This window comes from Myotis nattereri, assembly GCF_964212035.1.
Source record: "Myotis nattereri genome assembly, chromosome: 2".
NCBI classification, from domain to species: Eukaryota; Metazoa; Chordata; class Mammalia; order Chiroptera; family Vespertilionidae; genus Myotis; species Myotis nattereri.
The window spans coordinates 87,525,031-87,552,304 of record NC_138076.1 but is presented as its reverse complement, the minus strand read 5'-3'; the positions used below and the strand labels follow the sequence as shown (position 1 = coordinate 87,552,304).

Below are 27,274 nucleotides of genomic sequence, written 5' to 3'. Positions count from 1 at the left end.
GGGGTCAGCTGAAGAAGTGAACAACTGAGGCCCAGAAAATGGTAGAAAAACAAGATGTGGAAGCCACTCCCTCATTCATGTTTCTGGCTATGCCAGCATTGGTTAGCTGCCAGTCTTCTGCAAAGTCTTATGCAGCCAAGTCCGAGGACTCTGAGTAAATCAGCAAAAGAAACTCTCATTTAGCAGAAACTCACTTATTGCTGTTCTGCATTGGCATTGTTTTGTTATTCTTACTAGTTTTAAAAATGTTAACACATTGGCATTGTTTTGTTAATAGCCAGAGCTTTATGTTTAACTTTTAAAATGTTAACATGTCTGTAGTTTGGGTTTTGCATTGGCATTGTTTTGTTATTGTTTTAATAGCCAGAGTTTTGTTCTTGTTGCTTAAGTTTTACTTTCATTATAGTAGCTTAAATAAAAATAAAAAAAGGGTGAGATGTAGGGAGCGGCTATAGGGTTAAGCCTCAGGACTGACCTGTTAGCAAAACCACAAACAAGTCCCAGCTTAGAGGGCACAGTCTTCTTAGCATAATTAGGCTTGACCTTATGACGCTCTCTAGATCCTTCCTAGGTAGCTAATGGGCTGTGGGAGGTGTAGAAAGTGCTGCCAAAACAAGTGAAACTCACAAGATCATTGTAACTCTGGTGACCGAATACCTTGTTTACCTCTGGCTATAAAATAAAGGCTCAGCTTGCCTCTGGATCTCTCTCTGTGGCCTCAGCCAGGCACAGGAAGATCCACCTAGACCTGACTTATTCTCTCTGTCATTTCTTCATCCATTCGCCGCCCTCACTCAGGCTTGTGAACCCTTGGCTGTGCTCGCTCGGCATACCCATGTCCTTGACGAAAATTAGTAGGTGACATCTGATTCTGTCCAGAGCTTCTGGCTCTCGGCTGCAGTGAGAGCAGTACTGAAGTACCTGAGCTTGTACAGGCAATTTCCACAGCAGTGAGAGCCTCTCAAAAATAGAAAGAACTTGTTCCTCATGAAACAAGGCCTGCTCTTCTACAGAAATGAAAGGGGCAAAGAAATTTAATTTTTAAACGAATAGTCTCAATATATATATATGTTTTCCTTTTCAGCCAGTACAGGCCACTCCATCATCTCTGAAGATGTTAGATGTGGGGAAGTGGCCAATTTTCTCCCTTTGTTCTGAGGAAGAGCTGCAGTTAATTCGTCAGGCCTGTGTCTTTGGAAGTGCTGGCAATGAGGTTTTATATACTACAGTAAATGATGAGGTAATTTTGAAGAAAAAATTCAACCACTTCTATTTTCAGAAATAAATTTGCTAGACTGAAGACCTTGGGGGAACTAAGGAATTAAGGTTAAAAAAAAAGTACAGAGAGTAGATTCGTATTTATTATATAATAAAGCAGTTTTGTTTTAGGAGGACAATGCCTGTATGAAGGTAATTGTAGGTTTGTCAGAAGTAGAACTGCTTGAACTAACAGTGGTTTTCCCCACAGGTGTTTGTACTTGGCACAAACTGCTGTGGCTGTTTGGGCTTAGGTGACGTCCAGAGCACCATTGAACCTCGGAGACTGGATTCTTTAAGTGGCAAAAAGATAGCCTGCCTCAGCTATGGGAGTGGTCCACATATTGTTCTTGCAACAACAGGTAACCTAGGAACACACTGTAGAATTTTAGCCCTTGCTTTATTTATTGAGAAAAAAGAGTAGGACCATCCCCTAAACAGAGAACATACTTTTTGATTAGACAAGAGTTTCTGGTCTGCCTTGTGAACTTGACTATGCTTTGGACAACATAAAATATGAACATGTCTGAATATCAGAGTAAAGTAATGTAACAGATGGAATCTAGCAATTATTGGCACTTTAGATATAAGAATGGCAGTGTGTTAAGCCCAGTAAGCCCCTTTTGTTTACACTTTACAAGTATAATTATTTTGCATTAAAATGGTGAACCCACTCTAGACCAGCGGTTCTCAACCTGTGGGTCGTGATCCCTTTGGTGATCGAACGACCCTTTCACAGAGGTTGCCTAAGACCATCCTGCATATCAGATGTTTACATTACGATTCATAACAGTAGCAACATTACAGTTATGAAGTAGCAACGAAAATAATTTTATGGTTGGGCCACAACATGAGGAACTGTATTTAAAAGGCCAGAAAGTTGAGAACCACTGCTCTAGACTTTGAATTTGAGATTCCTGATCTATGAACTGAAAGACTAAAGCCAGATTCCAGCATCCCCTTCAACTCTTAGCATTCTGTGATTCTTATGTTAGTGACTGATAACTGTAGTTAGTAATATAAGGAATTAAGTATTCTCGTGGCTATTTCATGAATTCAGACTAATAAGACATTATAATTCAAACATAAGTTAGAGTTTTTCTTAAGCTAGGTATTCATTTTGTATTCTTTAAACCGAAAATAAATTTTCTATTCTTTTATGTGCTTATTTCACATTTAAAAAAAATAACCTTTAGGGATTAATTGGTTGCCAGTAATAGCAGGCTAAATTATTTAGACAATTTCTTCACTGAAAACAACTATTAAAAATATTAAAAATATTTTTCATGAGGCATCAGAGCACTGACAAGGCAAAAAGGAATTATTAGATCAGATTTAGGAGAAAGTGTGAACTAAGAAGTCAGAGGGGAACTTGAAGCCAATTTGGCCTTAAAGACATCTGCCTGTCCACTTGAATGGAGTTGTGGTCTAACGTATTCATGAGGTGAAGGGGTCATAAGTCAGCGCATTAGGCTGAGACCACAGAGGGCTACACTCTCAGGGCAAGGATGAGCCAGTTCTTCCATCTTACAGGACCGAACTAAAGAATTCCTTGGCTCTGAGCAAATTAGGAAGGAAAAAAAAGAAAGAAAACCTCTCCCTGAGAGATTGTAATCATAGATTTGTATTCACATCAGACTGGATGGTCCAAGAAATCTTGTCTTGAATTTATTAAAGAGATACCTTTAAGTACCTTCTGAAGTTGATGTAAATCCTTTCTTTAGGAAGGCACCTTCATTCTGGGCCTGAGGGAGTATGATGCCATTGAAAAATAATTTTCCAATCGCAATTAGCAGCACATAGTCAAAGGCAACAAGGTACATAAGGAAACAGGCAGCATGAAGGAGAACCAGCAAAAAAGCCAGCAAAAACTGACTACTAAATATCAGATATTAGAATTACCAGATACCAGTGATAAGATGGCTGTATTTATTGTTTGAAAGAATAAAAAATGAGCTCTAAGATACCTGCAGAGATCATAAAAGATTTGAAAAAGAACTAGATGTACAGTATAATTATCCAAATGAAAAACTAAGTAGACAATTTAAGCTGCAGTTTGGACACAGCAAAAGACAAAATTAATAGACTGGAAGATAGAACAGAAATAATTATCTGGAATGTAGCATAAAGAGACAATATGGTAGAAAATATAGATGAAACAAGTATATACTGTATGATTCCATTTCTTTAAAGCTTAAAAACAGGACAAACAATTTTGTTATTCAGGATTTATATGTGGGGGGCTTTGGGAGTGACCAAAGGTTATATTTTCTCACTGAATGGTAGCACATGGGTATGTGTGTTTTATAATTATTTATGAAATTGTGCATATATATTTTATGAATGTTTATGAATGTGTATTATATTGTGCAATAAGTGATATAATAACAAAAATTAAAAATAACTTGGTGTTCATTTTATAGATAAGGAAGTTAAATTTTTTCATTTTCAATCTAATGTTTTTTTTTCTATTTACTCTATTGAAAGCAGCCTTTTTTTCTGCCATTTATTAAGAACCTATCTTCCAGCTATTATAATTGCATTTATTTCAATTTCATCTTGTTGCTTTGAAGTAGAATGTAGTTTATATTTTCAAATGTATATTTTTACAGAATGAGTTTGGTGGAATAGGGAAGTTGATTCGCTTTTGCAACTTAATTTTTAGTTTCACTTTAGAAGTGCACTATGTATTTTTATATGATGAAGCATATATTTTGAAAGCTAATTATGTTTGTGTTTGTTTTTATTTTTTCAGAAGGAGAAGTCTTTACCTGGGGTCATAATGCTTATAGCCAGCTGGGCAATGGGACAACTAATCATGGTTTGGTGCCCTGTCATATCTCTACTAATTTGTCCAACAAACAAGTGATTGAAGTTGCCTGTGGGTCTTACCATTCTTTGGTGCTAACATCTGATGGAGAAGTAAGAATAGTCAGCATAAATGTCATTGATTTTTTTTTTCCAGTAAAATTACATAGATTCCTATAGCAATCCTAGAAGGATGATCATTTGATTAAAATGACCACCTCCCTCAAATTTAGTTTTATTCTTGTTAGCAACTCATAGTCACGGTGTTTATATTATTTTTTACCTTCATGCAATAAAAATGTCTATTACTGCAAAATTCTATATTGCTATATTCAAAGGGGTTATTTACAAAAAGAAAAATTTCCAAATGCTGGAAAAGATGGCTGGTGCAAAGTAGATATTATTATAAATATTATATGATACTTGGTAATAATTACTACTGTTTGTATAGATAACACCAATAACCTAATTTTATAAATTAATACATTTTGAAAGAATTAATTTTACCAAAACTTCCCTGCCTGTGTTGTGACAGTTTATGGATAGCAACCACTTTGAGAGCAAAAATGAGGTGCCATACAAATATGTTAGTGTATAATTGGGATACTTTATAAATTAGTATATTGCATTAATTGTTCTCTTCGTTCCAATAGGTATTTGCCTGGGGTTATAATAACTCTGGGCAGGTAGGATCTGGATCAACAGCTAATCAGCCGATCCCTCGAAGAGTCACTAGCGGCTTACAGAATAAAGTAGTTGTGAACATAGCATGTGGGCAGATGTGCTCCATGGCGGTGGTGGACAATGGGGAGGTAAGAAGGTTATTTCATGTTTCACTTAAGAAAACTGTTTGCCTTTTCAGTGTCATACCCACATGGCATGTTTCTCACACAGAGAACTTTCTGTCTTTTGTTTGCACTGAGTCTCTCATTTTCTCTCAGGTTTATGTCTGGGGTTACAATGGAAATGGGCAGCTCGGACTTGGCAGTAGTGGCAACCAGTCAACCCCCTGTAGACTAGCTTTGCAAGGTGTTCGTGTCCAGCGGGTATGTCTTCTATTGGTTTTTAAGTCTTTAGTGGCAAAGATACGAATGTATTAAAAACAGTTTCTATAGCAGGATGAAAAGTTTAGCTGCTTGTATATCTTCATTGAAGTTAAGGTTTAAGCTCTATTTCCTTGAATTAAGTTATAGTTATTCATTAGAAAATTTAAATTTCTAGGGCACTCTCTTACACAGCTGTTGGAATATAAATTGTTAAAATCTTTTCCAAGGAAATTTTGAAAGTATATATCAAGAGGCTTAAAAATATTCAGACCCTTTGATCTCTAACTCTACTCCATTCTAAGGAACCAAAGAGAAAAGTCACTTACAGAATTAGTGGAGAAGATATGTTTACAAGGGGTTTTTATGATTTAGGAATAGTACTCTATATAATGTTAAGTAAAAAAAGATAAAGAACTGCTTATACAATACGATCATTTAAAAAAGCTATCTGCATATTTTTATATAACTCAAGAAAATGTCAAGCTTGAGATTACTTTCATACTTATACTTTTTCACATTGAACATGTTAACTTTTATAAAAAAAGAAGAAAATTCTTCTTAAAAAGTGAAAGTGTCTGTTGCTTATTAACTTCACCCCCTTGGTCTCTGTGAGCATAATGAATGCCACATTGAAGGTAAATACTGGCCTCATGTCACTAAAGGACTCAGGGTGAGCTTACTGTAATTTTGGGCGCATGGGAACTAAGCTGGCTCTGGAGAGATGGAGAGATTGGTTAACTTAATGCTTGCTCTCTTGGAGGCTGCCTCTTCCCCTTTTTTTTTTTTTTTTTTGATTCTTAACCTATTCTGTGAAAGCATATTTCTCTCTATTTGCAGGCTTGAGTGGATTTGGTTTTTCTCTTTCAGGTTGCCTGTGGCTATGCACACACATTAGTATTAACAGATGAAGGCCAAGTATATGCTTGGGGTGCAAATTCTTATGGCCAGTTGGGCACTGGCAATAAAAGTAACCAGTCCTATCCTACTCCTGTTGTTGTGGAAAAGGACAGGTAATATGTGCATTTTCAAAATAACCTCAATGTTCCTTAGTGATTAAACAAAACTTAGACATAATATAGAATTGTGGGGAATTTGCTGCTAGTATTAGAATATCTTTAACATGAGCATTCATTCATTCCTTTTTAAAATTGGCTTTGGATTGTTGGAGAATTTAACTTATGTCAAATATTCTATTTCCCTTAGCCATATTTCATCGATACCTCCAATAGTTACTCTATACAAACTACAATGACTAAACCTCCAACAAATATTCTACATTCTTCTCCTTACAACTGACTTTTTCCTGCCCTCCTCATTGTTTTCTGTTTTACATTCTTAAGAGGAAGTTGATAACATTTGCAGTCTGTGTTCTGTGGTTTAGGAAAATTTGCTTCTTGATATGAATCAGGTATCAGAACAGACGACCTCAGGCAAAGGCGAGGTGCCTAGGCAGTGGCTTTGGTCCCAAACCTGGACTTGAAGGTTCCCTCTAAACTTTCTCCCCGCTCCTTCCTGTAGCAGCTGCAGCGTCAGCCATGCCTGTGCCCCACCCTGGACTTCCCTTGTGTCCCTAGGAGTTCAGGGGAATGTCACCAGGCCGTGCTTAGGGAAGGCCAGCTCCTCATCCTTCCGCATCCCAACCCCTTTGCTGTCTCTATACCAGCCCTTCTGCAAAAAGCAGTGTTTCTACCTCCTATAACAGCAAAGGCTGCTCCCTGTTTGTGAGGCTAATAGTAAACATTTCAGAAGTGAATGTAGGAATTTTGGTTTTCTGTGGTGGGTAGTTAAGCGTTGATGGACGCTCTTTGTGTTTCAACCAGTTACATTTTTCATAGAACATTATCATGGAAAAGGAAGGCTATCATTTTAAGTGTTTCCCCAAAGTACACAAAAGATACTCAAAAAATCTAAAAGTCTTTGCTGAGTAGGTCATTGTGGAAGTGATTACATATGATGAGAACAGAGTAGTTAATATTTATCTAAACAGTGTTGGGCTGTTCTAACCTCCCCTTCTCCCAGAGATTACCGGATTGCTTTATAACTAAAGTAGTTAAAATGTAGAAGGCCTTTTTCTTTTGGTAACTGCTCAGCTATCTGTATGTTGAGCCCCCATCCTGCCATCTGACCAGCACTGGGTCCCCTCCCTCCACACTGCCAGGTTGGTGTTTTCTTAGACTCAGGCCTCTGCTTCCTCTCATGGATACTATCTGGCAGGAGCAAACGTTCCTCTGCTCTCAGGGTTCTTCTGGCTGGTATAGTAATCAAATAGACATGAGACAGATTGGCAAGAGAAAATAACCAAATTTAATACATACATATGTATGGGGACCCCGCATACTGAGACAGTGAGAGAATCAACATACATGCGAGGTTCAGAGATAGAAGGGAACATGGGTATATGAGACATCCCTGAGCTAGGATGAGGTAAGGTGCTTTGGGGGCTTCAAAGGGTCATGGCAGGATGATAAGAAGAGCAGACGTTTAGTAAATAGAAGTCTGTCCTGCCCTATAGGTAGATCAAAAGAGGTTATCTCTGCTCTGGCCAGTGCATCCTCCTATGCACCGAAAGGTTGCTGGTTCAATTCCCGGTCAGGGCACATGCTAGGGTGCAGGCTTGATCCCTAATAGGGGGTGTGCAGGAGGCAGTTGGTCAATGTTCCGCTGCCACATCCATGTCTCTCTCCTCTTCTACTTTCCTCTCTCTAAATCTCAATTAAAAAAGGCTCCTAATTCAAGTTATTTTAGGTAGTTCAGGGAGGAGCAGAAATTTCTCTTGAGCCCATGGCTAAAGTGGCCTTTAGCTCAAAACAATGTGCATACCATAGAAGCTCATCTTGGGGTGACTTGCCCTGAACTCCCACAATATCAAAGGCCACCCGGGTTCTTCCTTGGCGCCATGCTGGGACATGACATCTGCATATCCATCAGCCTTTCCCAGCTCACCTTCTAGGCTATTCTTCCTCTCCCTTTCAGCCTATCCTGCACACTGTTGCCAGAGTAATCTAAGAACTCTGTTTCATCCTATCATGGCTCTGTTTACACAGCTGTTTCCCGCTTGTCTATCACATCAGATCAAATCTAAACCCTTCAGCCTTGGTTCTAAGATTGTTCCGAGCAAATGCCATTGCTCTCTTCCCCCCAGAGTTGCTTGTCTGTGCCGGGTAGGACCTCTTGATGTGAGCCTTCTTCACCCTATGCCTACACGTTTGTCCATGTATTTCTCACCCCCTTTTACTGCAAAGACGCCCTGAGAGGACCCCAGGTATTTCCCCTCACTCACCAGAGCACCTGTAGGCAGTGCTGTGATGTTACCTGGGGACTGTTTGCAGTTTCACAGATGCGCTCCTTCTCTCTGCGGCTAAGCCAGGAGCTCTTCCGGGCAGACCCCATTGTGCTTGAAGCAACTGTTCCTTCTGAGAAGAACCATTTTTGAATGTGCACTGGGATGGTAGATTACTTCATTTATCTTCACCACCAAGCCTCCACTTCTCTTTTTTAAGATGATAACATGGATTATAAGAGTTTAAGCACTTGGCCTCTGACTTCCAGCCCGTGCTTTGCCTACTGCACCAAGCCATTTTAAGTGAATTATTGCTCCTCTCATATGTAGTTGTAACATGAGGGTAGATGGTTGGTAGTAGTAAATTCACTTTCTTTGAATAAATGTATTTAATTTATTTGCCCTTTTTCTTTATTTTTTGGAAAAAAAATCCTTATTGAGAAGCAAAATAGTATGACCATTTTCCCCATGTAGGCGAGGTTCGATTTGAGCCAATTTGACTAACTTAACTATGTAAATAGGAAAGGTTTTACTAATTTGAATTGACCATTAGAAATACACATTCTCTACACACATGAGGCTTTGGCACTTAAAATGCTGAGTAGAAGGTTACAGAGCGGAGAGAGTGAGGAGGCTGCGTCTGGCTCCCGCTCTCACAGCCATTGCAGTACATTGAGCTCCATAGAGACAGCGCCGGGGCAAGTGCGAGCCGGCCGGGCACTGGGTGACTGTGTGCTCGCTGAGGGAAAGTAAGTAAATATGGGCAAAGGAGATCTTAAGAAGCCGAGAGGCAAAATGTCATCATATGCCTTCTTTGTGCAAACTTGTCGGGAGGAACACAAGAAGAAGCACCCAGATGCTTCAGTCAACTTCTCAGAGTTTTCTAAGAAGTGCTCAGAGAGGTGGAAGACCATGTCTGCTAAGGAGAAAGGAAAATTTGAAGACATGGCAAAGGCGGACAAGGCTCGTTATGAGAGAGAAATGAAAACTTATATTCCTCCTAAAGGGGAAACAAAAAAGAAATTCAAGGATCCTAATGCACCCAAGAGGCCTCCTTCGGCCTTTCTCTTGTTTTGTTCCGAGTATCGCCCAAAAATCAAAGGAGAGCATCCTGGCCTATCCATTGGTGACGTTGCAAAGAAGCTGGGAGAGATGTGGAATAACACTGCTGCAGATGGCAAGCAGCCTTATGAAAAGAAGGCTGCTAAGCTGAAGGAGAAATATGAAAAGGATATTGCTGCATACCGAGCTAAAGGAAAGCCTGATGCTGCCAAAAAGGGAGTTGTCAAGGCTAAAAAAAGCAAGAAAAAGAAGGAAGAGGAAGAAGATGAGGAAGATGATGAGGAGGAAGAGGAAGATGAAGAAGAAGATGATGAAGAAGAAGATGATGATGATGAATAAGTTGGTTCTAGCGCAGTTTTTTTTTCTTGTCTATAAAGCATTTAACCCCCCTGTACACAACTCACTCCTTTTAAAGAAAAAAATTTGAAATGTAAGGCTGTGTAAGATTTGTTTTTAAACTGTACAGTGTCTTTTTTTGTATAGTTAACACACTACCGAATGTGTCTTTAGATAGCCCTGTCCTGGTGGTATTTTCAATAGCCACTAACCTTGCCTGGTACAGTATGGGGGTTGTAAATTGGCGTGGAAATTTAAAGCAGGTTCTTGTTGGTGCACAGCACAAATTAGTTATATATGGGGATGGTAGTTTTTCATCTTCAGTTGTCTCTGATGCAGCTTATACGAAATAATTGTTGTTCTGTTAACTGAATACCACTGTGTAATTGCAAAAAAAAAAAAAAAGTTGCAGCTGTTTTGTTGACATTCTGAATGCTTCTAAGTAAATACAATTTTTTTATTAGTTAAAAAAAAATGCTGAGTAGAAGTAGTAATATTGAGAAACCTCTACTGTTAGGCTACGTTTGTACACCAGTCATCGCGCTTGGGGCTTAATGTTTTTCTTAAAAAAAATTATTGTTGAAAGTATTACAGATATCCCCCTTTTTTCCCTCATCGATCCCCTCCACCCCACTCCACCCCCTGGGCCTAATGTTTTCTCACTGAATTCGCAATACTGGCCTTGCAATGTGATGAAACAGACTCGTAGATCTCAGGGACATTCCCAGTCACACAGCCTCATGGTAAAGCTAGCATTCAAACCTACCTCCACATCCAGGCTCCCCACTCTGTGACATACAGCCTCATTTCCTCCAGTACTTGGGTTGTCTTCAAGAGCTGAGAGCTACCTTCTAATAAATCAGGGGAATTACTTGGGCTGCACATGAAAAGAATATTTCTCAGCCTTCTGAGGAAGCCGCCACAGCAATCTCCAGATTGTGCGAGGACCATCCTCCTGGACTGGGGAACCTCTAGTTAAAGCACACAGTGGAGGAATATCTCCACCCTTCAATTGCTAGCCTGGGCCAGTGTGGGCTTATCCAATCTTCAGTTGTTCTGTGTTGATGACTCTTTCCCAATTAGTCAATAAAATGATCTACAAATTATATTTAGTAAGACACGTACTGGGTGCTTAGGGAGAGAGAAGTAAGCCAGTGAATCAACCCGGCAGGAACTTGTAATCTAACTAAGACACATCCACCTGAAAGGTAACTGGGTCAGTCCGGCTGGTGTGGACAGGCAGTACTGCAAGAGCTTAGGTGAGCGAGAGACCTCTTACCTCCTGGCTGTTTGAACTGGACCTTAAAGGATGGGTAGGCTTTCTGAGGCAAAGAGAAAGGAAAGAACATTCCTGAATAAGGACTTGAACTGTGAATACAGACACTGAGGGGTAGTGTGTACCTCTGTTGGAACATAGGGTGTGTGGGCAAAACTCATTTGAAAGAAGGTTGGACATGGGTGAAAGCTAAATTATGGAAGGCCTTGATGTCACTTGTCTGGGTTTCATCTTGTGGGAAATCACTGGTGAGAATGGTGTTTCAAGAAGATTATTAACCTGCCAGTGTTGTGCAGTTTGGGTCAGAGGAGAGAGAAGTTCTAAGGCAGAGAGACCGAGGAGACGGTTCCATTGGTCCAGATGTGGGTGTGTCTGACTGAGGGTGGTGGCCGATGGGGGAAATTACGAAGGGACTATGTTATCTGTCCAGTGGATATTCTGGAGGAAGTGGTAGGTGAGGAGGGAGAAGAAGCCAAAGGTGACTCTGAGGCTCTGAGCTGAGTCACGGAGGATGCTGATCCCATTGCCTGCCGCAGCAAACCCGAGATGACTGCCTCACTTGGGGTAAAATAGTTTACTGTCTTCTTTGAATCTGTATGGTGGCTTGTTCTTAGAGCAAAGTAATTGCTTCCAAATAAACAAAAACAGTGTTTTCTATTAGGAAGTGTTCTGAGAACTGCCTCCCTGGCAGTCATGAGCCTATTGCACCAGGGTCTCACACAGGTGGGTCCCAGAAAACTGCACGCTTGGGCTCTAGATGACACAGTCCAGTGAGGTATCACTACTGAACGTACTGTTCGCAGTGTGAGTTGTGGTGACTTACAGCATGTTCTATTTAACTCTAAAATTGGTGATGTTTTGATGAAAATACCTTCTGAACCTGCGTCAAGATGGTTCTAGCCTTTATTATCTACTTCAGTGAGTAACATTTTAATAAAAAGTTATATTACCTTTTTTTCCCCTTTTTTATTTTGTCTTTACTTTCTTGGATTGTACTGGATTTCAAAATGGGATGGTACATGTTTTTATAAGCCTGCTGGCTAGAAGTGGTAATAAGGTCTTCATGCGTTGTAAGTGCATTGAAGTATAGCTTCGATGTAAATACCTGTACTGCCTGAAAATCTAGATTAGGTGTGTAACTTTTTTTGTTTTGTGTTTTGAAATCAAACCTAAGGGGATGAGATAAAGTCATTTCTTCTTCTGTTTACTGTGTTTACTTGGTGTTTTTGAATTTAGAATTATAGAAATTGCAGCCTGCCACTCTGCCCACACATCTGCCGCCAAGACCCAGGGAGGGCACGTGTACATGTGGGGCCAGTGCCGGGGCCAGTCCGTGGCCCTGCCTCACCTCACCCACCTCTCCTGCACCGATGACGTGTTTGCCTGCTTTGCCACCCCCGCCGTCTCCTGGCGCCTCCTCTCTGTGGGTGAGCTGATCACTGTCCCTTTGGGTGAAGCTTAAAAACTAGGAAGAGAACTATGGTGCTTTTATTTTGATAGGAAAGACTTAGTTAAGTGCAGTATCATATCATTTATTTCCCTCTAATGGACTCCTGTGAAAAGAAACTAGTTTGATTGATTTATTTATCTTAAAAGTATCAGAAACAAACACTACATACTAAAAGTACTTTTGACTACTTTTTAACTTGACTGAGAAATTGTTTTTTAGCTAGTGTGTTTAAATATTCAAAAATTTCATTTCGTGAGATAGTTTTGGACTTTGTAGTTGTTGTTTTGCCAGATTTATAAAGAGATGTGTGTGAGGTTTTAACCCTTAATGATTACAGAGGTGCGAGTTCATATTTCGGGGAGAAGCATGGCTCAGTTGCACAGTTATTTTAGAGAGCTGATGTTTTCCCGAGTGTTTGCACCGCGGAGCAATGCTGTCCTACAGCCTGCGTCTTCATTATGTCTGTAGCTGATGCTAGAAACACTGCTGTTGTGATTCTCTTAGAACCTGACGACCACCTCACAGTGGCTGAGTCTCTGAAGAGGGAGTTTGACAACCCCAACACCGCAGACCTGAGATTTCTGGTGGATGGAAAGTACATTTATGCACATAAAGTCCTTCTCAAAATTAGGTATGGAATCACTTACTTTGAGAATTAAATAAGTAAATACATTTGTTATTTGTCAAGGAACTACTCTAGGTACTTCAGTAATTATGGGAAAATGTGAAGCCGGTTTTGTCCTTAGGGGCTTTCAGTGCAGCCGGGGAAACAAATATACACGAAACAAGAACTACCAGAGGCGACTGCGCAGCACCGGTGGCTCAGGGCCGGAGCTTTCTCCAGGAGCTCTCAGATCCCTTACACACACACACACACACACACACACACACACACACACACGGTGGCTCAGGGCCAGAGCTTTCTCCAGGAGCTCTCAGCTCTCTTACACACACACACACACACACACACACACACACACACAAACACGGTGGCTCAGGGCCGGAGCTTTCTCCAGGAGCTCTCAGCTCTCTTACACACACACACAAACACACACACACACACACACACACACACGGTGGCTCAGGGCCGGAGCTTTCTCCAGGAGCTCTCAGCTCTCTTACACACACACACAAACACACACACACACACACACACACACACACACACACACGGTGGCTCAGGGCCGGAGCTTTCTCCAGGAGCTCTCAGATCCCTTACACACACACACACACACACACACACACACACACACACACGGTGGCTCAGGGCCAGAGCTTTCTCCAGGAGCTCTCAGATCCCTTACACACACACACACACACACACACACACACACACACACGGTGGCTCAGGGCCAGAGCTTTCTCCAGGAGCTCTCAGCTCTCTTACACACACACACACACACACACACACACACACACACACACACGGTGGCTCAGGGCCAGAGCTTTCTCCAGGAGCTCTCAGATCCCTTACACACACACACACACACACACACACACGGTGGCTCAGGGCCGGAGCTTTCTCCAGGAGCTCTCCGGCTTCCTTGCACGACTAGAAACGGCCCTTGGCTTAGGGAGCAGCCGGCTGCCCGTGGTGAGTGTTGTGAGCTGTTAGCACCGCCTGCTTCAACACAAGTAAACCTCCGCGCTAGGCGGTGGGCCCGGCGGGGAACATCACTCTCCCCACTCAGCTGTGGGGTACGGAACTTTTAGAGGCTTGAGAAAAGAGAAGATAAGGCGTTTCCAGAGCAACAGACCCAGGGTAGAGCTAACACAGATTTTTAAAAAATCAAATATACTGATAGAAATTTTGACCAATGAGTTACATCCATTTAAAGTCCATTTAATGTGCACATTTGAGGAGCTTTGACATATGAATACACCTGTGAAAGCATCACCCCAAGTCAAGATCGAGAACGTTTCTGTCACTCCTCAAACATCCCTTGTGCCCTGGGCTCTGGGGCAGGTAATCTTCCTCTCTCACAGAGATTAGTTAGCATTTTCTAGAAGTTTATATAAATGGAATTATACAATACATTTTCTTCTGTGCCTGGCTTCTTTCTTTCCACATAATGATTTTGAAAACCATCCTATTGTCTAATAGATACTTAAATCCCAGTGCAACAAATAACAAGCTCAATATAGCATGTTAGTCTCAAGTTCACCTCTCAGTAAGGTCAGGCTGTACAACATTTGTTCACTTTTATTAAGTCCATAAACCTTCGTAAAGGGGGTGTGTGTGTTAGTTTTCCAGGGCTACTGTAAAAAAGTACTACAAACTGGGCTTCAGCAATAAACTTATCCTCTCACAGCCCTGGAGGCTAGGAGTCACGATCAAGGGGTTCACAGGGTGGGTTCCTTCTGAGGGCTGTGAAGGAGAATCTGGTCCATCAGTCTCCTGGCTTTTGGTGATTTCTGGCAATCTTTGGCGTTCCTTGGCTTGTGGCAACATAAATGCAGTCTTCACATGGCGTGCTCCCTGTGTGCACACACCTGTGTCCAAATTCCCTCTTTTTCATAAGGACACCAGTCGTATTGGATTAGGGTCCACTCTAATGACCTCGTTTTAACTTGGTAACTAACCTCTGTAAAGACCCTTTCTTCAGATATTGTTATATTCTGATGTTAGGACTTCAACATATGAATTTTATGAGAGATAATTCAAACCATAACAGGAAGTGAAGAAACAAAATTACTCAGCAGTTACAAAAATAAACCCACCCGACTTCCATAAATGCTGCTCCCTGGGCACGGTGTGGCACTTTCAGGGAGGCAGCACTGTCTCCCTCCAGTGTGGCTGCAGGGGCAGCTCTCCCACAGCAGCTTTGCATTTGCATCCTTATTAAATTAATGAAAACTGGACACAGAGGAAGTGAGGGGCCAGGGCAGGGATATAAAAGTGTGCAACTTGGCGAGTGTCATGTGTAATGTTGTGTTTCCTTTCTACTTGTTAATTTCTCCCCCTTTAAGCCCCACAGGGGTGAGCTCTTGGTGTTAACTGCTCTTGCCCAGAAGCTAGGACCTGACATGCTTTTCTTCCTTCAGGTGCGAGCATTTTCGTTCTTCATTGGATGACAGTGAGGATGATATTGTAGAAATGAGTGAATTTTCATATCCTGTTTACCGAGCCTTCCTGGAATACCTGTACACAGACAGCATCAGCCTTCCCCCTGAGGAGGCAGTAGGTAATTAATTACCACGAGACTTTACCAAGAGATTGGCGAAGTGCTGGGTAACTTGGCAAGGTGATTTCTGTGGAGCCTAAGTGGATGTCGCTGTGAGTGCAATCGCAGAAGGCGTTCTCTTTTTGTGTGTTGAACCCAAACTCTTTTCCCTTGTTACTAATCATTCAGAGGTTGACTGAATAGATAAAAGAAGAGATAGATGAATTATCATCACTGTGCAGCGGGTACCACTCTTAATTACCATATGTTAGTATTGTACATAACTTTTAGCTGTCATATCGATTGCCCTCAAGATGTTTTCATTATAAAACAGATAAAATCCACATCATAAGCCCTGCTGGTCTCTGTATCTGTGAATTTCCATCTCAGATGGCTTTGGGACAGACGTGTTCACCTGACATTAAAAAAGCAACACAGGGTACCTCATGGATGCAGAGTTCAATACATACTAAGTTTCAGTTTACAGCTGTCAGTTTTTAAACATTCATTTGACATGTTTATACACGTCAATATAACTTTTTTTTTTTTTTTTACCAGATTAGCATGTAATTTTACTCAGGTTAACAAAAGTCTGATTTCTGAAGTTTTACAGTTTCCTTCCTTTCTTGCACAGTTTTAGTGCCCATGCCCACTGTGTGCTGCAGCTCCTTTGGGCATCTGTGCAGAGACAGACTGAGGCCCTGCCCCTGAGGGGCTTGTACTCAGATGAGGGAGGCCAGCCCTAAGCAATAAATGCAAGCAGTCAGTCAGGAGGGTCAGAGAAGCCTCCGTTGGGAAGTGCATTGAGCAGAGCCCTGGGGAGTCACGAGTGGGCCATGCAGATACCCAAGGAAGAGCACTGTAAGCATGGGTAACACAGTAAGTGCAAAAATCTAAGACAGGAACAAAGTTAGGATGTGGAAGAGGAGGAGGAAGGCCAGGGTGATTGGAATGGACTGAGCAAGACTTATACTGGGAGGAATTAAGGAGTTGAGAGCTGGGAAAGGTGATACCTAACCATGAATGCCATGGCGAGGAGCTTTTTTTTTTTCTTGGTGTGAGGTTTTGAGCATAGGGTTGTGTTATTTAGGATTTGCTTTAATTCTGACAGTAAAATTGCTGGGGGGGGGGGGGAGAGTGGCTTAAACAAGATAGTATCTTTCTCACACAGGGATACAGGGCAGGGCATTACTATATGTGGCCCCTGTGCTCATGGTCCAAGATCGCATTTGCATTACAGGTAACAGGATGGAGGGACAGTGACAAAGGGGTGAAGGGCAAATGCCCAGAATCTTCAGGAGGAAGGGTCCTGGAAGTTCTCCTTACTTCAAACCATGAATCAGAGCTGGCCAAGGCCATAACCCAGCCAGATGCATACGAGGTGGGGGAAAGTGTGGTCATATCCAGGTGGCCATGACTGTGTGTGTAGTGGAGAAGCAACAAGTAGCTTATACCATAGGAATGATGTGATTTGTTTTTAAAAGATCAGTAATTCTAATGGCTCAGGTGTGAGATGATGGCACCAGGTTAGTGGTGTAGCAGTGGTGTAGCAGTGGTGGCGTTGAAGAGACCAGATCTGGATATTTTAAAGATGGAGCTGATGGTATTTGTCAATGGCTGGGATGTGGGTGTAAGGTGAAGAGAAGGATGACTGTGCTGAGGTGCTCGGCCTGAATGGCTGGGGTCATGAAGTATCATTCACTGAGACGAAGACGATGGAAAGATGCTGCTCTTGAGTTTGAAAAGTCAAAGGAGTTGATTAAACATTCAAGTGGCAGTTATTTTTATCAGCTCACCCCTAGTATTTGCAAGGCCCTGGGCAAGAGTCCAAATAAAGGGCTACGTATCATACATCTAAAAACTTAGTTAGATGTGACGCTAACTTCAGATAAAATATGTTCAATCCTCAGACCTTGAAAAGTATACCTTCGTTGAGAACTGAAAGGCCAGGTTAAGTTTTAGTCGGAATTTAGAGTTGTGCGACTCCTTGGAGTTCTGTGCTGAACACAGTGGCATGGGAGGGACAGGCCTCTGGCCTCCAGCTTGCAGCCACGTGCCTTCCTTTTCCCTCCACCAGCTACATCCTGCATCACAAGGGGTGTGTGGGAACCACAGCCTGCATGTCCAAGCTCCAGCCACCCCCACCTCAGGCCATCCCTTGAGGCTGGGGGCTGTGCATTGGTGGTATGGTTTGGAGGGGAGGGAATACCCACACATGTGGTCTCAGGGCCAGTTAGTCAGGGAATCCCAGGGTCCCAGACACCCAAAGTGTGCCCTAAGTAAGAATGGGTACACGGCTCCTTAACCACACTTTGGTGGTGTGGGGTGTGCCTGGCAGTACAGAGTGAGGCCTCCTGAGCAGGGACGTAGGGCAGGGTCCTGTCTTAGGGCAGCAGTTCTTGCGAGTCTGGGTCAATGTGAGTCTGAAGCTGGGGAGTACACAGGGCTGTTGGTATGAGTTTGGAAGTTGTTGAAAACTGACCAGAAACCACTGAGCCATTCACAACTCTTATGGTTTCAGCAACCTCCAATGGACCACAGGCTCTTCTTTCATAACTCTGATCATGTGCGTCATTTTACAATGAAAGCAAGTTTCTGACCAAATTCTCCCACACTTAACAAAACTCAGTAGCAGACACAAACAAGAACAGTAAATGTTGTGAGATTGATGAAATCCCTGCTATCTGTCCATTAGGCCCTCTATAAAGTAGCTTGCTTGGAAGGTTAGCTTGAAGTAGATGTAACAATACTCTGGTAGCAGGGTTTAGCTAACCTTTTGACCAGCCTAGGACTGGATGTAGACCTAGCGAATGTACCACTCCACAGGTATAGGACTACTTAAGCTCATGATGCTTGAATGCCATTCATGCAAAGGCAAAAGGGCGCTCACGATATTTAGAGCCAAGCCACATATCCTGAACACTACTCATGTCACCAATAACAAAGTATCTCTAGCTCTCTCTGAAGATTTAGGAAGCAACTGAAACTCCTGACAAGGGTCTTTCAAATGCTAACTGGCCATTCCTGACTGGAGTGCTTCATAGTGTCCTATAGGGTAGATAACAATTAATGGCATTTGAAACCTCCGGGCTGGGATCACTTAGGGGCAGTGGTTGCCAGCTGGTGGTCCGTGAGATCCGAAAGGTTGGTGACCACTGACTTAGGGGAATAAGTGAAATAAGAATATGAGGATTGAACCCTGGGGCACTCAAACATTTGAAAGTCAGGAAAAATGGTCTAGCCAAGAGACTTAAGAGTAACTAATTAAAAAGAAGAAAAACACAAGCAAGTAACAAAGCATTTCAAGAAAGGGATGATCATCAGCCACAGGAAATTTTGTGTCATTCTTGAGTAAGATGAAACTGGAGCATAGTCTTGGACTTGGCATTGTGGCAGCCTTTAGTGACAATCCCAGGTGTGATGTCAGGAGTGGAAGGGCTGGAATTATGCCTGGAATGGCTTGAAATGAGAATGGGAGCTCAGAAAATGGAGGCAGCAAGCAGAGGACTCTCTCCCGGAGGTTTGCTGTAGAGAGGAGCAGAGAAATGGGGTAGGGTGATGAGAGGCAGACATGTCCCCATGACAGGTTTTCCTTTTTTCTTTTCCTTTTAAAAAAGATGAGCGCTATTATAGCATGTATGTATGCTGATGGAAATGACCCCAGAGCAGACATTGGTAATGAAGGCGGACAGATAATTAGAGGGGCATTTCTAGGAAACATATTAAAGCCTTGTTCACTGCTCTTATTTTCCATGGCTGCTTGTTTGTCTATTGTATTTGCTCAGTTCAGCCATGTTTTAGGGAAAGCCACCTGCTCAGAGTGTATGAGCACAAGCTATCTATACAGCCTTCACTAAGGATTATATTCAAAATAATGTCAAAAAAAATCTTAAGGGTTGAGTGAGTTTAAATTAGGGTGCTTGGTCACTCCCTCCACATAAACATCTCTTTCCACCAGGATTGCTAGATTTGGCTACATTTTATAGAGAAAATCGTTTGAAAAAGCTCTGCCAGCAAACTATCAAGCAAGGCATCTGTGAGGAGAACGCCATTGCTCTGCTCTCTGCTGCTGTGAAGTACGATGCTCAGGTAAGAAAAGCATTTTTTCAGTTCGCTTTCCTTCTGGAAAAAAATAGGTAGGTGTCTACTTCATATCTTTACATTAAGTAGGTTAAATACTTAATGTAAACAATAAAATATCAGAAGAAATATTAGTGACTATATAACGTTAGGGTGGACCTCAAAGGCAGGAAGGATTGATGGATTTGATTTAAAAAAAAAGATGCTTATGCACCAAAAAATACAAGGAAAATTAAAAAGTAAATAATACGCTGGGAAATTTTTTGCAACATATGATAAAGGAAGCTTACCATAATGTATAGTTCTTAAAAATAAAAAGATAATGAGTGATTTGACTGAACAAATGAACCATATAGATTTATGAACAAATGAAAGATATAAATAAAAACATTTGTCACACCAGGGAATATAGTTTTAGAAATACTACAGCTCAGAACAATGGCTGTCCTCCTAAACTGCTGATGAAAGTGCAAACTGGTACAATCATTCTGGGGCACAGTTTGGTATTATATGTATTAAAAACTCTAAAGATCTAATTCTTTAAGAAATTCACATAAATTGTCTTAAGGAAGTAATCATGGATTTGGATAAAGATTAACTTAAAAGATGTTTATTGCAGCATTGTTTATAATTTTGAAAAATTAGAAAAAGTCAATGTGAACCCTAGAGAATTGTTTAAACTATATAGAATATTAATAATATGAAAAACTATGGTCCCATTTTCATTTTTTAAAAAGTATAAATAGCTGAATTTAAAAAGACTAAGACTGCTTTTTTTTCCCATTATCTACGAAGAAAAAAGACTGAAAAATATAGTCAGTGGTTATCTTTAGATGGTGGAATTATGGATGATTTTCATTTCCTTATCTTTGTTTTTTTATTTTGAACTTTGTGCAGTGACCATGTATTGTTTTGATGATAATGAAAGGAAAGAAAACCTGTCTTAGAGCTAAATCTTTAGGAAACAGGCTATACTTCTTGGAGTTGATTTCCTTTTGTTATAAGGATATCCTCTCCTTTGGTTAAAAAAAAACAGGGACATTTTAGTGGTGGGTGGAAGAAAAGGTTTTAACCTTTTGTGTGCTTATATAAATAATAATATGCTTAGTAAAGAAAATTTGAAAAATAAAAAAAGAATAAGGAAGGAAATGATTCATTAACCAAAGAACATAACATTTTCACACAGCTCCTTCTAATCTTTTCCTAGATTACATTATGTATATATTACTAAATACTAGTTGTTGTTGTTTTTTTACTTAATGTTTTAAAAAGTCTCACCCAGCTAGAAACATTGACATTTAAAAGCATAGTGGACGTTTGTCTTGCATCCAGGTAATGCTTTATTGGGCACTTACAACATGCAAAATGCTTTCTGGCAAAAAATAAAAAAAATCAATGTGCTTTTTGTAGTTCGTTAAAATCATGGTGATAATACTGGACTCTGGTGAGCTACCTCGGATGGCAATTTGGTAGATGTAGTATAGTGTTTTCATCTGAACTGGGCTTAATTTCCAGGACTTTTTCATATTCCTTACTTATGTGACTTATTTGTATGGTTAACCTTCCAGCTCTCTGTTTTCTAATAAGTAAGCTCCTTGAAGAATGGCAAGGACTTTGCTTTACTCACAACCAAATCCTTAGTGCTTAGGATAGTGCCTGACACATATCAAGAAATGTTTGTTTCTGCCCTAACCGGTTTGGCTCAGTGGATAGAGCATTGGCCTGCAGACTCAAGGGTCCCAGGTTTGATTCCAGTCAAGGGCAGGTACCTTGGTTGCGGGCACATCCCCAGTGGGGAGTGTGCAGGAGGCAGCTGATCGATGTTTCTCTCTCATTGGTGTTTCTAACTCTCTATCCCTCTCCCTTCCTCTCTGTAAAAGATCAATAAGATATATTTAAAAAAAAAGAAGAAATGTTTATTTACTGAATTTCAACTTAGCCTGTAGAGGCACTGTATTTTACTGTAGCCCATCTAACTAATTGTTGTACCTACATTACATAAGAGACATCAGTAAAGTAGACCATATGTATACATAAAATACAGGTTTTCATAAAGAACAGTGTATTTGCTGTCTTGCTTCATTTCAGTGTGCTATAGGCAAAAATGTCACGTCTAAAAATTTAAGCAAGAGTCCATAATTTCAAATGGATGTTGGTATATTCACTATATATTAATGAAGCACATTTTTATGTATAGTCACATGTTCTGATATTGAGTGTGTGTGTGTATTTTTGGCTGTTCTATCACTTAGGGCTTACCAAGGACTTAAGAGATGTCATATTGCCACTATGACCCTAGCAGCTTACATAGCTGTTTGGGGTGAAATGGATAGACTTTCTTCATGTAGTTTGTTTCTTTACTGAAAAGATACTGTGGATTTGATTGGCATGGCTATTACTACTGTGATTTTTTGCCTGTGTTTTCATCTCTAGCATCTGCTATAATTTATATATGTTAATGTGTATATGTGATTGCTTGGACATTATTTTGGGCTTTTTAAATAAATCAGTTTCAGCTAATACAGCAGAAACTTTTGGGTTGACTTCTACCTGGCAGCACCTTGTCCTGGGTCAAGACAGCAGCATAGCCCAGGGTCAAAGGCAACTATAGTCTCCGCCAGCAGGCCTCTAGCTCTAATTTGTCTGGGGCCAAAAACGCATCCAGCCACCTTCATTCTGTCTCGAGTTTACAAATCTGATCAAGAGAAGTACTACAGGACTATTCTTTGGCCCAGAGTGAATTATAGTAAGGCAGAAACACCAATCTGAGGAGTTTCTTTTAGGAGAAAGTCATGATTTCATTTTCCCAGTTAAGATTACTGAAGGTAATCAGGGTCTGATGGAACAACCATCCCATCTTTCAGAATTTGTTAAAAGTATGACACTCCTCTTTTATATTCCCTTTGTATTATATTCAAAATAATATAGACAATAAACAAAAGGGTGGGGAACCTTTTTTTTTTTTTTTTGCCAAGGGCCATTTACATATTTATAACATCATTGGCAGGCCATACAAAATTATCAACTTAAAAATTAACCTGCTATATTTGGTTAAACATTTAATGAACTCACTCCTAATGCCTTGGCAGGGCCAGACCAAATGATTTTGTGGGCCTTATGTGGCCTGTGGGCCAGATGCTCCCCACCTCTGCCCTAAGGGTGTCATACTTTTAACAACTTTTAACAAATACTGAAAGTGGAACCAACAGTACAAATACTAGTAATACTAGTACTCTCACTGTGAAAGGTACAGAATTCAGACATGTAGGTGCCTATTTCTGGTATTGGCTGGTGTGGAGGAACCTGAATGTTTTACTCTGTCATTTACATTTTTACAACCATAGATTCATATTAGCACTATAGTTTTATAACTATTCTTTAGGTATTGCCATACCAATATGTCTTCCTATTGGCTATCAAATCCTTTTTCCTTGATTGTGTGTTTTCATTCTACGTTGTATTACATTGGAAAATACGAATTTGTTAAAATATTTTTTTGTTGTTCCTAGGATTTGGAAGAATTCTGCTTCAGGTTTTGTGTAAACCATTTGACTGTAGTAACACAAACTTCAGGCTTTGCAGAAATGGACCATGATCTTCTGAAGAATTTTATCAGCAAAGCAAGCAGAGTTGGAGCCTTTAAAAATTGATCCTCACCTGCAGGAAAACATTTTTAGCATTCCTGTCTTCCCTTTAAAAGCCAGAGAATAACTTCTCTTTAATAGTATTAATAATGAGCTACATTTGGCTGAATACTTACGTTCTGTCAAAAGAGGGATGGTGGTCAGTCTTCCCCATCTGCTGAAATCCAGATAAGGCATTAAACACTCTGATCAGATGTGACTAAGCTCCAGGGAAAACAATTAAAATTCTTATTATATTTACCATTTCCTCTTTTGAGTCACTTAAGTTGGACACTTTTGGCATATTGGTCTAAGTATATGCTAGTCTGGTTGAATGTTCTGTTACTCAACAGGCTGATATTGCATAGATAATGACAAGGAATGCTGTCACCACCACATTTTCAGCATCCAGCACAGTGCCTTGCATATAGTAGGCACTCAATTAATTTATTATAAATCTTAAGTATGCCCTGAGAATAACTTTTTTGTGTGAGATAAATTTAAAACAGCATGCATCTGTTAAGGTTCATATTCTTCTGGTGCATCGTTCTGAGAAATAGTGGCTAATTTAGAGCATTAAGTAGAATTCACAAAAGGCCTTGGCAAATAAATTGTCAAAGGCCTAAGGGCTAACTTTAATTTTCTATTTACTCTGAGTCATTGATTTTGCTTATGGGATTATTGAATATGAAGTACTATCTTTGAATGAATATTATTTCTGGGCTCACCTGCCTTACATAATTGAAAAATGTCCTTTGCCTTTGTGTTGAGAGATTTGCCTCTGTATATAAAAATGTTTGTGTTTTTCTTGTAATTGACTTTTATGTCCCTTTAAATCAGGTCTCTTAACCTGGTACAGTATAATTATAAAATACCAGCTGAAAAGGCACTAAAACTCACATTTCATATACAACATTAAGAAGAATGAGATAAATTTATACTTTTTAGATCAAAAACAAGTTACCCAACTGCAAAATAAAAACTGGAATGAGATATAGGATAGTATCAGATCTTCCTAATACGTTTTACAATATGATGTTATGTAAAGAAAACTCTTGGAACTAGAAACCTTGTTCTGATACTGAACTATTTGATAATAAAGTGTTTATTTGAATATAATAGAACAGATGTGTATTTTTAATTTATTAAATTTTTTTTCAAATACAGTTTCTACTCAATATTATTTTGTATTAGTTTCAGGTGTACAGCATACTGGTTAGATAATCATGTACTTTACAAAGTGTTCCCCCCGATATTTCTAGTATCTACCTGGCACCATACATACATCATTACAATATTATTGACGATATTCCCTATGCTGTAGTTTATATCCACGTTTTTTAATTCCTAAGAAACAGCAAAATTGCATCAACTTTATGCCTTATGTTTATAAATCCATGTGATATGAGCTTGTATTTTAAAGCAGTTACTCAAATAAGGTAGCATACTGAAGCCCACTTAAAACAAATGGTTATAAACAACTTGCTGTTCATATTATTGCCTGTGACTGTTCTTTATTGGTGAGGTCACATTAGAATCCGTAGTTTCATTGTTTATCCAGCTTTGCACACCTTATCTTGTAGAGTCTAAGTAATCTGGATGCCTCTAGTTCTAAATTACAATCCTATTTCTGGAATTATGTAGTCTCATTCAGTTATTTATTTTAAACCTACCATATATCCTTTTCCCCCACTTTTTGGTAGATTTGCTATTTTATCCAGCAAAGAAATACGCAGACCTGGCTATTACCTATAGCTGTCAGTTCTCGCAGTTGGACAACTCCAGTCTTCATGTCTGGCTTTTCCTCCGCACCCTCCTGTGCTCACTGTAACTGACCAAAACCTTCACACTTTCATAGTGTCTTCCAAAGCCTTTCCTCTTTCTTGCAGTCTGATAGGGTCTTCGGAAGCTCCTTGCTGCCTTTTTCTTTTATGAACTCATTTCGTAAAAATTGGAACAAAGGGAACAGGTAAGTTTATTAAAGGATGCAAAATGGACCACCCTTTACCAAACTCCACAATGAGTCAATAGCCATATTGCCAGAGTACAAGTTATTAAGGAGGGTCAGGTGGATTTGTATCTGGGTTTTCTTTCTACACTTTGTTATGTTAGGTCTGCACTGCTATATAGCTCAGTGCTTCGTATCTTTGGGTACAACAGAATAATCTACGCCATAGGACCTTTTCAAAATATAGATTCAAGGATTCTAATTCGGTATATTAAAAAATACGTAACCAAAGAGTATTTTTGATGTTTTTAGCCAAGGATGAGAGCGCTTAAAATCCCCGATTCCAAACAATAAGGGCTAATTATAGACGTTTGAAAGATGACGTATGAGTCCAGTGGATGCATCTCTCTGAAAAAAAAACATGCTTCTCTCTGGTCTTTGAGGATAGAGTCTCAGAAACACTACTGTTCAATTAGGGATATGAGAGAGAAAAGTTACATTTTCATAATAACAGTACATAAGAATGGATCCTTCCTTTCATCTTAGATTTCCTATCCTTAAGTTTTGTTTCCACTCTGCTCACATGAGGAGGTTCAATGTTTTAATGCTTCCAAAATAATTTTACCCTAATTTACAGAGGAAAGTTAAGATTTTACAGGAATAAAGTAGTATCCTCATCTGCTGATAGATGTTTATGAAGATACAAATCCATGCTTTTTTAAAAGTAAAGGTTAATGTTCTTCAGCTGAGACTGGAAGAAACTGCCAGTCATTCTGAACCATAACCTGGTGAGTTTTATTTAGAAATAGAATTCTTGACCAGTAATGAAAAGGAAGCAATGACAAACTACACAGTCTTGTCTCTTATTAGACTCCCCCTCCTATTATTACAACAAATAGGTTGGGAGAATTGTAAAAAGAAAGGAAAAAGGATACCTTATTGTTATTTTTAATTCAGTCTTTGCCAAAGCATAGAAACAAATCATCCTGATTTTCTTTCACTAAATTCAGGTAAAATCCCAAAATTTTCTATTCAGGAAGTAACTGATGTTGGTCTGTGGAATCAACTTAACATTCATATTAAACTACCATTATCATATATAGCAATACTAATATATAAGTATAGTCCCAAAATAATGGATACAAAAAAAGGATTTATAAGAATTTAACCCTGTGATCCCACTTCTAGGAATATATCCCAAGAAACCAGAAACACCAATCAGAAAGGATATGTGCACCCCTATGTTCATAGCAGCACAATTCACCATAGCTAAGATCTGGAAACAGCCTAAGTGCCCATCAGTAGATGAGTGGATTAGAAAACTGTGGTACATCTACACGATGGAATACTATGCTGCTGTAAAAAGGAACTCTTACCATTTGCAACGGCATGGATGGAACTGGAGAGCATTATGCTAAGTGAAATAAGCCAGTCAATGAAGGAAAAATACCACATGATCTCACTCATTCATGGATAATAGAGACCATTATAAACTTTTGAACAATAATAGATACAGAGGCAGAGCTGCCTCAAACAGATTGTCAAACTGCAGCGGGAAGGCGGGGGAGGGTTGGGGGGCAGGAGGGAGGGGCGTAAGAGAGCAACCAAAGGACTTGTATGCATGCATATAAGCATAACCAATGGACATAAGACACTGGGGGATAGGGGAGGCTAGGGGACTGTCAAGGGCGGGGGGAAAAAATGGACACATATGTAATACCCTTTGTAATACTTTAAGCAATTAAAAAAATAAAAAAAATAAAAAAATTCTAAAGGAAAAAAAAAAGAATTTAAAAAGCCTATTTTAATTCCATTCAAATATTATAGTGTTACCAACCCAATGCTGGCTGGGTACACTATCTGGCCCCAAAATGAGGAACAAAAATATGCTTCTACAGGCAAGTTTCTATGAATCCATGCAGATGGTAACAGAACTAGCATGTA

At 40.0% G+C, this 27,274-nt stretch overlaps 2 protein-coding genes across 2 annotated transcripts; both read left to right on the top strand.

Moving 5' to 3' along the window:
- Window positions 1-1,087: 1,087 nt before the first annotated feature.
- RCBTB2 (RCC1 and BTB domain containing protein 2) lies at window positions 1,088-24,548 on the top strand. The gene is made up of 11 exons (XM_081082783.1): window positions 1,088-1,240; window positions 1,469-1,619; window positions 4,013-4,179; window positions 4,719-4,877; window positions 5,007-5,111; window positions 5,979-6,121; window positions 12,302-12,492; window positions 13,020-13,146; window positions 15,561-15,700; window positions 19,638-19,768; window positions 23,269-24,548. The coding sequence occupies exons 1-11, from the start codon at window positions 1,115-1,117 to the stop codon at window positions 23,407-23,409; spliced, it is 1,581 nt and encodes a 526-aa protein (XP_080938909.1). The 5' UTR covers window positions 1,088-1,114; the 3' UTR covers window positions 23,410-24,548.
- Window positions 6,195-10,897, top strand: LOC308513010 (high mobility group protein B1-like). Its single transcript, XM_081082784.1, has one exon. The coding sequence runs from the start codon at window positions 9,151-9,153 to the stop codon at window positions 9,790-9,792; it is 642 nt and encodes a 213-aa protein (XP_080938910.1). The 5' UTR covers window positions 6,195-9,150; the 3' UTR covers window positions 9,793-10,897.
- Window positions 24,549-27,274: the final 2,726 nt, after the last annotated feature.

Bases quoted from the DNA above. Each gene is read 5' to 3' on its own strand.
- RCBTB2 (XM_081082783.1), top strand. From the start codon at position 1,115: ATGTTAGATGTGGGGAAGTGGCCAATTTTCTCCCTTTGTTCTGAGGAA. The intron at 1,241-1,468 runs GTAATTTTGAAG...TTTTCCCCACAG, and splicing joins ATACTACAGTAAATGATGAG to GTGTTTGTACTTGGCACAAA. The intron at 19,769-23,268 runs GTAAGAAAAGCA...TGTTGTTCCTAG, and splicing joins CTGTGAAGTACGATGCTCAG to GATTTGGAAGAATTCTGCTT.
- LOC308513010 (XM_081082784.1), top strand. From the start codon at position 9,151: ATGGGCAAAGGAGATCTTAAGAAGCCGAGAGGCAAAATGTCATCATAT.